At 30.0% G+C, this 14,740-nt stretch overlaps 1 protein-coding gene across 1 annotated transcript in view; it reads left to right on the forward strand.

The window, feature by feature from the left end:
- LOC140441457 (lachesin-like) overlaps window positions 1-13,778 on the forward strand; it is a 552,705-nt gene extending 538,927 nt beyond the window's left edge. Inside the window, exon 5 of the mRNA XM_072532192.1 lies at window positions 7,229-13,778. Coding sequence (XP_072388293.1) covers window positions 7,229-7,329 — 101 coding nt within the window. The 3' untranslated portion in view covers window positions 7,330-13,778. The remainder of the gene's footprint in view (window positions 1-7,228) is intronic.
- The last annotated feature ends 962 nt before the right edge of the window (window positions 13,779-14,740 follow it).

The following is a 14,740-nucleotide window of genomic DNA, read 5'->3' on the forward strand; positions in this document are numbered from 1 at the left end:
CACTGCAACACTGAGGTGCTTATTTTTTTTTTTTTTTTTTGAGAATAATACCTTGCAATGGATGGATTGGATTTTCATTCTGTTTATCTAACACAAATTCACAAAACTTCATCCGCCTAAACTTATTTTCCGGAAACAGTTCTTGTGTTGGTTGTATCTTAAAACAGTGATACTCATTCTTTTTGAGAACCCGCTGGACAGATTGAGCATTCACGTTAACTTCCCTAGCAATTTGTACACTATTACAGGGTTCACTAACTTCCACAAAAGCACAAATATCAATATCCCTGTGTTGACACTCCTCATCGATAGGTCTAACACGTGGTTCATTACCTTCATGACACTTTTTACAACTGTTTACACATCCCGAAGTTTAAAAATATTTAATGGTATTTTTATTTTTAATATTTGTAACAATTGTTGAGGGTCTATTTTCGGGGGCAACAATAAATAAATCAATTACTTCGCGTATCGAATGACCCTGAAAATACCATGTTACAAGTTGCGCTTTTTCTTGGACGGTATACAACGTAATATGCATTTTATTAATTATTTGTTTATTCTTTCAGAACTTCGTTTAAAATTTTTAATGTGAATGTAACAATTACGATAATTCGTACCCACTGTGAAATAAATATAGAGGTGGAAATGTGTAACATGTCACAGTGATTGCCATTGTGTTGTATGGTCAATAAAACAATACCGTGATCCGTTTAACTTTTGTGTTGTATATTAATGAATTTTACGTTTGATATTTTTTTGATCTTGTTTTCGATACAATATATTGATGATTTGATGATATATATTAATATATATATATATATATATATATATATATATATATATATATATATATATATTATAATAAATATCTTGCACTATGATGTCTAAGACAATGTATAAAATAAGAAAACAAACTTATATACTACTTTATACATTATTACCTTACATTTTGCAGTTTACCTATTTTTTTCCTTATACGACCGTACTATTTTGCTTTACGTAGCTCTGGTGGTAAAATGTTCCATTATAAAACAGTTAGCAAGTGAAAAGGGACATTTTACTTCGTCGTTGTTTTTTATGGATTTTCTTATGGTGTCGAGATGTCGGGTAAAAACAAGTAATAAGAACGGAGTTTACAAAAAAATATTTTTGCAGCTAATTACCGCACTTGAGATCAACACTAAGATAAACTAATTAATAAATAAACAGGCGGTAAAATAAAGAACAGGGCTGATGGAGTTATACCACAACGGTAAAACTACTTTATAAAAATTCGTCCATTTACCCCGAATAAAAGTGCTTCGTTTGGCTTAAAACGTCTTTTATATTAATTCTTTTTAAAATTTGGAAATGTATAATTGTCCGATAAGACTAAATCTGACTAATAGCGAACATTAAACAATTTTTACTTCAAATTTTTGCTATTCTCGAAAAACTGTTGTCGTAAAATAATAATACATTTATTTGCATAACTTAAAAAATCGTTAACAACAATAATTATAAATTGCAAAGCATATTATTTAATACACAAAACCACAAGGTGTTGGAAATGCTTCATAAAAATTAAAGAGTATTGTAAATGAACTATTTTGAAAAAATTAAAGATAGGGTTGTATGTACATTTAAAAATATGAGAACATCCTAATTTTTTGTAGTTTGCCCTGTATACGAATTATATGTCAATGATACTGTTAAGCTTAACTCGAAAACTAGATAATATTGTTTAGTTTATTTTGTAAAGTAAATACTTATTCATTTATTCCTTGTGTATATACAGTGTGTTTATTTCATAGCGATTTTGAAGTAAAAATGGTCATAATTCCTTCAATACCCTGAATATAGTATCAAACTAAATTTTGTAACATCATGGATTGTGACAGTTATTTAAATATTAGAAAATATACAAATATTAATAAATTTTTAAATATACCTTATTTTTATATTTAAATACAAATTTAAAAAATTGTATGTTTGCTTTAGACGTAGTTATTAATTACCCTGTAGAATTCGGCATATTATTCAAACCTGGAGAATATCATTGCCTACACTTTTTTCACTATTTTGGAACTATTTCTAACTTTTTTGGATATGTACCATATAGAAATTATCGACCAATATCGCACGAAAACCTCAATATGTGATTTATAGTATCAGCAATCGGTCTGTAGGAAATAAAACACTTCTATGTCTCAATATTTCGTCACGATTTTGTGACTTCTTCAGGAGAAAACTGTAAATTTATTAGAATAATTATTATATATAAACAAAGTGAATGTTTTAATACTTACAACTATAAGAGTAAAAATTAAAATTTTTTTTACATATCTAAATAAATTACTTACATTTTTGTTTGATTTTTATTAAGGAGTTATGGTAACCGCAATATTTTATAGAATTTATTATTATCGTACAATTTCTAGTGAATAAGTTAAAATAGTTTATATAATGTATACAAATATTAGCAGATAAACAAAATATTCACAATGATCTAATTTCAGTTTGTATATAAGATAAGAATATCTAAACACACCGGCATAATTATTTAGCTGTTAATTGAATTATAAATTCAATAATGAATAAACATAATGAAAAATGTATTTATGTTAATTTCCAAATTGCTAATAAAAAAACTTAACTGTGTCAGCTTCATTTGTTATGTGACCGAAGTTTGTTACAAATTGGAACTGAGAAGAAGAGGAAGACCCAGAAGACAATTTTTACCCTCTTAAAACTTAAGCACAATAAAATGTTTTGACAACATATAAAAACCGATTGTTAAGACAAATCTTTTAACAAAAGTTGTAAATCCACTTTTAACACGTTAAATTTCAGAGTAATTCAAATTTACGGCGCCGTAATGATTGTTTATAATTGGTCCAACCGCAGCCAAGTTTACTTCACTAAATTATGACATTTTGACACTAATGACATTTATCAAATTTTAAAATTCAAAAGTTATATCGACGATTTTTTGTATTTTCTACGTTATTCCTTTAATATTTAGATTTTTCGTTTGCATTTATATAAAAAACAGTTCTTTTCAGAACTATTTAGCAACGTATTAGTGTTATTAGGATAACAATATGGATTCAATGCCAAGTACTAGTGGTACAGTCTGTCCCAAACCCTTCTTTCAGTGCGTCACTAATTTTGACGTCATATAGGATTTTAAGAATGTCGAGAATTATTGCATGACATTTTAGTTAAATTTGACAGTTGCGGATCGTAATCTGTCTTTTTATAATTGAAAATAATTTAATAATTTTAATATTAGTCTTTGTTCTTTCTCGATATATCTCAGCATATTTAAAATATTTTTATTATACAATAAATAAATACAAAATTAAATTTTCACTGTAAAATGTCTGAAAATACTAACCTGGAATGACAATTATCATTTTATCAGTTGACATTGTGAAAGTACTGTCACGATCGAGGCAATCTGCATCAAATTATATTTATGCGCATCATTGATTGGATATCTATTTAGCGTATTCTAAACTCCAACCAATTATACATCCGTAAGTAGAATTAGCTTACGATAAATAATTTTCTAAGTTCTATGTATAATAATCACAGACTGACGTTTTTTTCTGTCACTTCTAGCTTAATGTGTTAGAGAGAATTCGATCAACTATGACGCACTGAAAGAAGGGTTTGGGACGAACTATAGTTATCATTCTCCACCTAAATAACAAATAAAGGAATATAGGCAAACTGGAACAGTAAGATGTCCTAAAAATATTGGCGGTCGACCTTCTATCCTTACAACCTTCTTTTACCTTCTTTTTCAAGAATGAAATGCCCACTTAAAATATTTTAATTTTAGATAGGTAGAATTTTATCACGAATATATAGCTTTCGTATATATTCCGGACGATTTTCTTCTACAATGTGATAAATAAACTCCAAAAATTCTTCAACTTCTTTATAAAAATGCAATATTTTTATTGTAATTAGAAAAATAAAAAATAAATATTGGAAATGAATTGGAAAAAAATATTATTCAAACATAAACAAATAAAGTTAGGTTAGAATCGACGTGTGAGGTTATCAGATACCACGGTTCGTAAACGGTTGCCTCTTCCGACTGGGGTGGGGATGCTTGAGTTACGTCACCAGAGTACACAAGAATACAAAACCCATTTATTCGCGATTGAAATTGAATGTAGAGAGCAGGTCGATTGCAGTGTTGATTGGTTGAAGGGGAAGAATTACGTCACGAGAGTACAGTTTCGGGCTTAATTTTCATTGGTTAGGCGAAAGAGGCAACCGTAGTAAGTCTACGAACCGTGGTCGGATACTGATTACTGGACTACAGCAAGGCCGAGATAATCAACCAAAAAATAATGTATTTGGTGACTTTTCTAGTAACTTTCTTGGGCGTGTATCTGTCTTTTTAGTTTACTCCTCCTGTACAAATCACATACTTACCTGTTATTAGTGGTTTGTGTCCTGGTTAAAAAACAAACCTTAAAACTTTTTTATTATTACTAATATAAGCGTAATTCCTTTAATTCTTGAGAAAAGCTTAATTATTTCCTTATAATTATTCAAAATACTTTTTTAAAAACATGAAAAAAGAAAAATGGAATAGAAAAAATGTTTTACTGCGTGTTAGATGCGTCTTTTTATTCGTATTTAGTGGGATGTGTAAATTGATTTGATTGTTTACTTAATGTCTAAAATAACTTCAATTGGTTTTATTGTTGTGAAATATACAGCTGCTTTGTGTTGTTGATATTTTTCTACTTACTATTATGATAACCGGTAAATGGTCAGAGAATAATTTATAGCAAGACTATGGTCTAAAGTTATTTTTGTTTATTCCTTTGACTACAACAAAATCAGGAACATATCTAAAATTTTTGCAGGACTTGTACGCCAGTATGTTGGCTTCCTTGTGGATACTATATTTAGGTTATTTATTACTGTTGTTCACGACATTTATTATTGTCTATCTAGAGGTTAGGTTAATTATACATTTTGAATTGTAATCTGCGCTACAAATAAACCTAGGTTCAAATGTATCAAAAAAGATTTTAGCAATCATTTGAACAATCATTTGCTATAATGATTGCTGTTCCACCGTGTGAAGTTGCATCCGAATGTGTTGTGTGATATATTTTACAGTTGTTAAATTTCATGAAACTTATTTTTGTGAAGTTTGTTTTAGAAATTAATATTTTGTCTATTTTATATTTATTTATAACAATATGCAACTAATGTTTGTGCTGTGTCAAGACATTAGCTTTACACAGTGCAAATTTTAGTATATTAGTCATTACTTCATTTTTGAGACAGGCGTTGTGGGTAAATTTAGCATGGTGCTCATTTGTTCCATAAGCACTTTTATTCGGCCACTCTTTTTTCTTAAAGTTGCAAATTTTGCTTTCTGCAATTGTTTATGTACACTGCATCCTCTGTAATTCGCTGGATGGTTATTACCCCAAAGTACACATTTTCTATAAGTTAGATCGAATTTATTTAGAACATTCAGCTATTCAGTAATTTAGAGCACATTTTTCACACCTGTAATGATGGTAGTAAACATTTTTTGTGTGACCGTATCGTTATCATTGTACTAATTCTGTTTTTAGTCATAAAACTTTGATATCAATTTTTGCGTTGAATAGATATTCCACCTTATAAATTTCTTACTTATTTTCTTGCATTTTTAAGAAAAGAACTTAGCAGAAAAAAACAGTTCTGTATTTCTTTTTTAATTTCTTGTATATTTCTTATTGTAGTATGTTTGGTTTTTTTCTCAAGAGCATTTACTATATTGTTGATATTTCATTTGTTTGGGTATGTACACTTCCCGTCATATAAAACTAGTACACTTTTTTTCCCAATGTAAACCTGTGTTCAGACTGGACACAATGGTCCGTGAATCAATTCGTTGTTGCCATCACAGATAACGAGATTGCACAAAATCTAAATAAAAATAACGTTCAAAAATGTACAAAGTTTTTAGATAGGTATTATTTTTATCATTAACAACAAAAAACCGTATCTAATAAATTTAATAACCAGAGATAGGGTTGAGCTAATATCCAAAATGTTTGAAGGATCTTTAAACCTAGGGTATTGGCACAGGGAACATTGGAATGCATATACTGTAATTTTATACTTTAATAATTACCTACCGAACACGAGTTGTATTTTGTGTCAATAAGTTTAGTAACAGGCAAACTACCAAAATTACATTATTATTTATTACAAGAACAATAAATGTGAAAAACTAACATTATACTTTATCCTACGTATTATAAACTATAAAATATCCGGGACGAAAAAACGCTTTTCAAAACGTGACAGTTACAATCCAATATCTCACTGCAATGTTTTATTATAATAATTTAAAGTTATGTCTAGATTGATTTTATCTATCATTATTTTTGAATTGAAATATTTTCATAAATTATAATAAAACACAAATCAATGTGTGGGTACTTAATTGAGATTATGGAAAATTATAATAGTAATAGGAGAATTTTTTAGGATGCATGTTTACATAAATGTGACTGACTGATAGAGAATGTTCGATAATGTTTTAGTTTTTAGTATACTCAAAACTGGCGGTCCGTCGCACAGCCCTGCTTTTAGCTGGTTTCATATAATATTTTCGTTAAACTGGCAACAGTGCCCTAGAAATTAGAATGACACATGTGACAAGACCAACGTACACAACTTAAAAAACACGGTTTTTGGTTATAAGAGTTGTACCAGTTTTTTATGACGCGAACGGTACCGACTTGTTCTTCATTCAATACTCTAAATATTTCTCTTTGGCTATAGTGTTAAATATTTGGTTTATTATGGTCTAATTGCATTTTTTGTGGAAAATATTGTAGTTGCTGAATGGATCTTGATTTTATCCTTTGGACAGGTTGATTTATATATAAATAAAAGGTGTTACCTTTGATTTTTTAATTCCAAAAACTCACAGCACATTTTTTGCACAATCGCCCGTACCAATGCTCGTATATTTTATTTTTATATTATTCTTTATTTCTGTCGTGTAATCGCTATTTAGTTTTTGTCAGTGACTGTTTTACTGTTAAAATGATAGAATAAGCAACAAACCATACGTATTTACCGGTCCGAATTCGAATTAAAACTCATTGTACGAAGAAAATTATAAATAAAAAGTACAAAAAATATATATTACATAATGTGTATACATACAAAATTTTTATTAACATATTTATGTATGTTTTAGGTGAACACCCGGAAGCAATGCAACATGGAGGCAATCAGAGAATGGGCCCGTCTCTGGGCGCATTGGCATTCATTTCGTATGTTTTGTTGGCTTACTGTTAACTTTTAGACTCTCTAGTCGTCTAACGCTAACGACCGGTGTCGACAATGTACGTGTTAATACTTAACATTTGAGAAATTACTCCTCTCACGTCACGTGGTGTTGTATCAGAGCATTTCTTATAGACTGCGTCCCAGCGTCCCTAGAACACGAGCAGTTTGCTATGTTTTTGTGACCGTGCAGCTCTTCCCAAGTAGCTGTGCCAGTAAAATACAGGCAGTTAAGTTAGCTCCTACTTTTCATATAAAAATTTACTTTTTTTTTAAATAGCATGATTAAGTTAAACATATACAAATTTATTGATTTTGTGCATCGTATTGTAACGGGAAATCAAATTCTTAGTTCGATTTGTCCAGGTTATTTACAATGTACAAAATCGTGCTTACACCTTGAGTGGACTAACTAGACTGAAACCTAAGACTACAAAGGGCGCTGTTTTATAATGATAAACCAGATACGAGTAGTACAGAGAAATGTCAAATATTGCTGATTAAAAGGACATTTTTTGTTCTAGATGCGTAGGGATTCCGCGGTGACTAATATGTCGGCTGTTTGCAAGTTTAACTGTAAACTGTCTTTGCTGCCACGCATAAAGTTTTAATCTTAAATCTTATTTTCAGAAGGCATAATTTATTGACCATCTTAAGAAATGTCTTAAAAGTACAAAGTTAATCTTAACTACGTATTTTTAAGACACTACATAATTATGAGCTCAACCGCTCATCGCATACCTCAAACAAAGAATACTTAGTATAGAATAAGTAAGGAAAGAGAACTTTTCAAAATAGTAAAAGTAAGAAAAACATCATATGTATGCCTCATACTGAGAAATAATAAGTACCAATATGCTCAACTAAGACTAAAATAACGAGCAACTAAAAACGGGGACTAGGAAGGAAAATACTATCGTGGCTAAAAAAGATCTGACAATGGAGAGGGCTCAATTTTGAACAACTAAAAAACACCAGAATACATTCTAGTAGCCAAGCTCCAATGAAAAATGGCAATTTAAAAAGAGAAAGAATATAACGGCTTATTACTTCTTGTCAGTTTTTTTGTTTTAAATATCCATGATACCATAGTATCAAATATAAATGAAAACTCGTTGGTTAGTGTCGAAAGTTGCCTTCGGAGAGCGTAAACAATCAGTGACTGTACTTTATTACATTAGAGCATCGAGCTAGTACGTTGTATTTATTCTTATGTTTTTACGTGAAACATACAAACCAAAATCTTTACGTCATTTAGGTTTTATAAATTAATAACTCCTAGTTACGGAACTTCGCAAAATATACGAATCCGTTCCCATAAAGAGAAAAATTTCTGGTACTTTTAAAGACAGAGCTTATTTTGACAGAGGTCATTTTAAAATACTGGAAAATTTTCTCAATTTTTGGTGACCAATTTTTAACTACTGCAAAAGTACATAGGTATAAAATAGTCAAAATGGGAATCAGTAACTTACTCCGCCACGAAACCAGGATAAATTACAACATGGTAGCACAGCTAAATCTACAAGCGGTGTATCAATAAAAGTTTTATTCGTATCTTGAAAAAAAGCAAAGAAAAAGAAAGGAAAGGTCAGTTAATGTCAAAAACAGTATTTTAAAAAGTTATTTAAGGATTCGTATCACAAACAAAACATTAATCTTAAAGCAACCATGGCGACAAAATTAAATGTGACATAAGAAAAAAAAATTATCATTATGAGAAATTTATCAATGACTAAAATGATAATTCAGTTTAAAGATATTTTCGGATCTTTTACAAAGATTACCTCCATGAGAATATAATCGGTAAATCCTATAACACTTCGGTTGATAAAAAAAGCAAACGTTCCTTCAAAACTTTTTCTGTAGATGTAACTGGTAAAGACTGCCAGTGCAATAGAAGTTTTCCTGTAACAGTAAATGAGAATTAAATCAGGATCAGAAACTTTTCCCAACAAGAAACGAGAATTATCTGCAATATCAACCCTTAACTAAAACGATAATTAGGGTATTATCAAGAGTTTCGATTGCATGCCCACTCGATTCATTTTGGGATTTAGTTTCTTATCATGTTTCGATTGGATATTCTAAATCATCTCTACTAGATTACATCTATCTCTGCTTAATCTGTTTTTTTTTTCACATCCTTGTATTACATGGATGAATACGATTGCAAAAATATGAAGATGGATGAAAAAGAGTTTCAATGACGAAGAGAAACAAATTGAGCATAAAAGTCAAAAGAGCATGTTACAAACTTTGCAGTGTTAGATGTAACAAATATTTTCCAAAATAAGTTATAAGTTAAAACAATGATTCGTATTGTTGGTTGCCTACAATAAGAATATCTATAATCTGTTTGATAGAATATATGAAGTTTTGTAGTGTGTCCATAACAAGCGTTCATCAAAAGAAAAATGAGAACATAATTCCATAATAGAGGACTCCCTCTTCTTCGGTGCTTTATCCGGTCCGGATGTTGGCGATCATCAAGGCTATCATGGTTTTGTTGACTGCTCTGCGAAACAGCTCCGCGGAGGTCATCCCAAACCGTTTTCGAAGGTTTTTTTACCACGAGATACGACGGCGTCCCGGTCCTCTCCTGCCAAATACTTTACCCTGCATAACGAGTTGAAGAATTCAATATTTTTCTTCGTTCCGCATCACTTGGCCGAGGTACTCAAGCTTGAGGCTAATAGAGGACATATTTCCTATATTATTTTCCAGAAGCACAGCCATATGTTAGATTTTTTGCCACTGCGCAATCTATTGTCATTGGCAGAACTACTTGGGTCAGCTGTAACTGTTACAAGCAAATAGACACTGTAAATTATAGATCAATGCCTCTAGTTTGTGTATATTTAATATTGACCTAATCGTTTATTGAACATTGCCAAATTTTGTTAGTTTAATATAAAAAACGTGAAAGTTTTAAGAAAAAATTATCCCCGATATTAAATTAAAAAAAGTTGACATAGTAAAACAATAACTGGGTCTTTAAAAAATTTGTCATTGTCAGCGTATTGTACTGTTAAAAATTTATTGGCGTTAAAACTAAAGATTTTTGTGATTTATTTAAATTTTAAGAACTATTGTAAATATTTTGTATTAAGGAACGCACTATCTTTGTGTAAAATAATAATTTCCGGTGTATGTTTCTTACTTAATTGTACTATGTGTAATATTTGAAAGGTAGTGTGACAAAATATATCTTTTGTATGTAGTACCACTTGTTTTATACTTGGAAAGCAAACGAATAATGAAAAGCTAATGTTGTGATAGAACACTACTTGACAGAGGGGAGCAGCCCATATTGAGGTCCCGTACTAAAATGGTACCTGTTCTTTGTTAAGCGGTACCGCAAGTTGGCTCTATGAGTATTATATTTGACAAAAATACTGTGTTTTAAGAATATTACGTTTTATACAAATGTGTAAAATCATGCGATACTAAATAATTTTATGTTATCTTTGATATTTGTCTCCAGGTTTTTTTCTGAAGTTCATGTTATGATTTACCATGAAAATCTTAAATGTAAATTATCTGGTTAAATTTCTTCCTTTAATTGTTATTTACAATCCATAAAGTTAAACCTTGATATGTGCAAGTTTTTTTCTTTTATAAAGTCATTAACTCATTAATCTAGGTCAATCAGTCAATGAATTAATGGAATCCACAACTACTGAGAAATAAGCTCACTGAATAAATTGCATATTATTATTACTGATGTTGGTTTCACTTTTTACAAAACAACGTCCTGCATAGAGTAAATTGCCTTTTAGCACTAGACTGAACCTTTGCGCTTGGACAATAAACATATTAAGGTTCTGAAGTTACTTTATTGTAGCATGATTAAGTTAAACATTATGTTTTATAGGATTAAGCCACAATTATTGGTTGTGATTTTTATGAAAATCACATTTTTAATTAAATAAAATGTGACGTTTCGATTTCTACTCCGGAAATCGTTCTCAAAAAAAGGCTTTTTTGTACAAATTATGTAAAAATGTGTATAACCAAAGATTTTGTTATTGGTTATTTCATTTTAACGTCGAAATGCCTGACCTAGATCTTGTAGGCCAATAGCCCCTAGTGGCTACAACTCATTTTGAGGGTGGTGTTATTACCCTAGAAATATCAAATTCTAACTGCTTTTGTGTGTTTCATGTTATACGTTTGTGTAAAATTATATCATAGTTGTGGTTGTGTAACGTCCACAAAACGAAAAACCTTTTTTTGAGAACGATTTTTGAAGTGGAAATCAAAACGTCAAATTTTAGTTATTTAAAAATCTAATTTTCATCACAATCACAACCAAGAACAGATAACAGTTATTTTGGTCCTGATTCAGACAAGATACTACATATCTAAAAATTTTATTCTTTTAGATTCCCTCATACCCCTGGACCCTTACTCGGAATACTTCATTTACTTGGACTTATTAATGAGTTAAATAATACAATAGAATATTGATTCTAATGATTTTACTGGTATGGTTTATAATAGCAAATACCTTAAACATTGTAGACAGTTGAGTTAAATGGTTCGTTAAAAGTTTCCTTCAAAGATCTTTTGTATATATGTATTTATTCATATTTGTGGTTTTCGGATATGCTTCAGTACCTGCTATTGAGCCTATTTTGTATTGGATCTTGGTTTTAAAAGTTACTGAAAACCTTTTCTTTGCTGCAACAATTTTGCTTTTACAACACTTTCGATTGCTCGATGAATTGTTTTTCAGTTGTTGCTAAGCTTTATCGCGGTTTTCCTGACTACTGTTTGGTAGTTTCTCCTTATTTTTAAAATATTATTTTTTAACTAGAAAAAGTTGACTATTTTGGGATGACTAAGGCTGTCTATGGATCTTTCTAGTTTGAATAGTTTTTCTGACCCTGATTTATCCTTTTTGCCAGTATTAAAGTGTTTTTTTTTTAATTCTGGGTTACCATCCAAGGCAATTAATTTGTTTTCGCAATATCTAATCATAAAGATTAAACTTTATGTAGCCTAGAATAGAAAAAAGTACTAAGGTATAGGGATATTACAGTATCATTTTAGTAATCTTCTGGTCTGCGCTAGGATCGATAATCCTGTTTCATGTACAGTTTTGATCCATTAGTGAACTGTATTTGATATTAGTTTTATTTAGAATACTGCTTCTTTCTTAGATATTATGGTTCTAATGCCAAGAAAATAGTGCTTCTCTAGTGCCAAGCCCTTTGATAAATCGGAACTGAGTATCCATACTCATTTTTTGGCATTTATTGTTTATTGTTTAATGGATTACCCTCAGAAATGTCTTAAGAGCGTGACTCATCAAACTGATTACTCTATAGTTTTCACAAACATTGTATGTTGTTTTCTTTTTTGGCGATAAAAGTTGATTTGAACCAATTTTATAGAATTTGCCTAAAATCGTTTATTATAATAAATAAATAAGTGAGTTATTAAATATCGACCTGTTTTAAATATTCTGTGTAAAATTCATTATGACCTGGACTTTTCCTGATTTTCAATTGATTTACTGTAGGTCTAACTTTACATTTAAGGGTGTTGCGACCACTAATTCATTCTATGTTGTTATTGTATATCATTATTTACACGATGATAATTAGACAAGTTGTCCGATTAATTCTTTCAGGTTCAGCTCTTCAGTGTCCAATACCAGGCATTCCAAACATCTGTCAAGACTAGTGAAGTTCTTTTTCTGGAGATACCCATCAGTTGTATTACTTTTTTACAAAAGTTAATTGAATCATGCATTCTCTTATTAATATCTTTATTGTGCGATTCAGTGTTCTATATTCATCTTGTTAATTTTTAACAAGTCGGTGTTTATTCATTAAGTCCAGAATCTCATCCATCATCCATGGTCTACTATCTTAACTTTTGCCAAGTTTGTTGCCCCAAAACATTTTTAGTAGTTGTTTGTATATTTCTTTTGAGAGTGTTCCAGATATGTTTTGCGCGTATTTATTGAATACATTTTGTTGATTGAAATTGCTTATCTGGTAAAGATTATCTATTGCTGCCTTACTTTTCTGTTTTTGTAGTGGACAATTTATGTCAAGAATCAAATTTTCGTATTTTTTCCAAGATCTGGCATACTATGAAGATCTGGTTTATTGCTTACTGTCCAAGTTAGTTTCTTTTAAATTCATGTCGAATATTTATCCAAAATTTCAAAAATACAAAATAATATGTACTTGCACGTGTAAAAATTCTATTAGGAAGTAATTTATTGTATTGTGTTCAAAAGTGTTGACTCTCTCCAATCGAGCTTGCTGTCTTGACTAATCACGTGGAAATAGCGACTCGATACTTCATTTTTCAGCCATTTGCTCTTTTTTTTATACTCTTGCAAATTTTGTGGATTTTATTAATTAGATATTTACCTGTATATTTGTAGAAATCTGTATGATTTTCTTTGTTCCAAATTAGTTCTAAAACGAAAAAGATAATTAAGAGAAATACTTATTGCTAGAAAAAAAAAGCTCACTTATATTTTTTCACAGAATTATCTTTCTACTTGACGTAGACAAGATTATTTTTAATTGAAATATATAAAATTATAATTGTCTAACATTTCTTAAATACAGAAACTTTAATCCTTTAATTACAGTTTGAAAAATATAATAAAAACCTAATAGGAGTCAAATATTTATTAAAATTAGAGCTTTATTTATCAATCTAACTTACTTTTAAAGAGTAGATAGTTATTCTTGTCTTATTTTTTATATTGTATTATTATATAATAGTAACTGATCTTTCATGCCACCTATAGATATGGGTTGGCATGCAATATGTAACGTATTTAACCCAAACATACTGTTCTTTAAGGTCTATATTCAGAGAGAAATTTCAATATATTTTATGTAGATAATACCTGCCAGCTTGCGGGGCCCCGGTAAAAAGAAAAACTGTACTAGATCTGGAGACCGTACTTACATTGTGTTATAAGTTCCCTTAGGATCTGCCGAAACTTTCCAGCCCTATCTCGTGGATTATAACGTTTTGAAAGAAAAGTTGACGATACTAAATTTGTCTTTTCAGGGCCCAGCCAGACAACGCTTTTCTGCTAGGCCTGAGCTTTTACGAGAGTCAAATTTTTTATGTGTTTTATATTTATATTTTAAATTTTAAATTTTAGTCCAGGAAATTATACCAAACTCTGTTTTAATATTATTTTTTTATCCAAAAGTGCAGTAATGTCAAAATGGGAAACACTGTCAAAACAATAGTTTAAGAAATTTTACATTTATTTGTGGTTAACTCAAATATATTTAATCGTATACATTTGGATTATATTTAAGGGTATGGTATTTCAACATACGAGACGTCATCAAAAACCAAAAAAACAAATTTATACTAGTCTAATTTTTATGTAGTAATAACGAATCCTTTTTCAAGGTATCCCAGAGCA

The sequence above is a fragment of the Diabrotica undecimpunctata genome, chromosome 5, assembly GCF_040954645.1.
Source record: "Diabrotica undecimpunctata isolate CICGRU chromosome 5, icDiaUnde3, whole genome shotgun sequence".
Taxonomy (NCBI): Eukaryota; Metazoa; Arthropoda; class Insecta; order Coleoptera; family Chrysomelidae; genus Diabrotica; species Diabrotica undecimpunctata.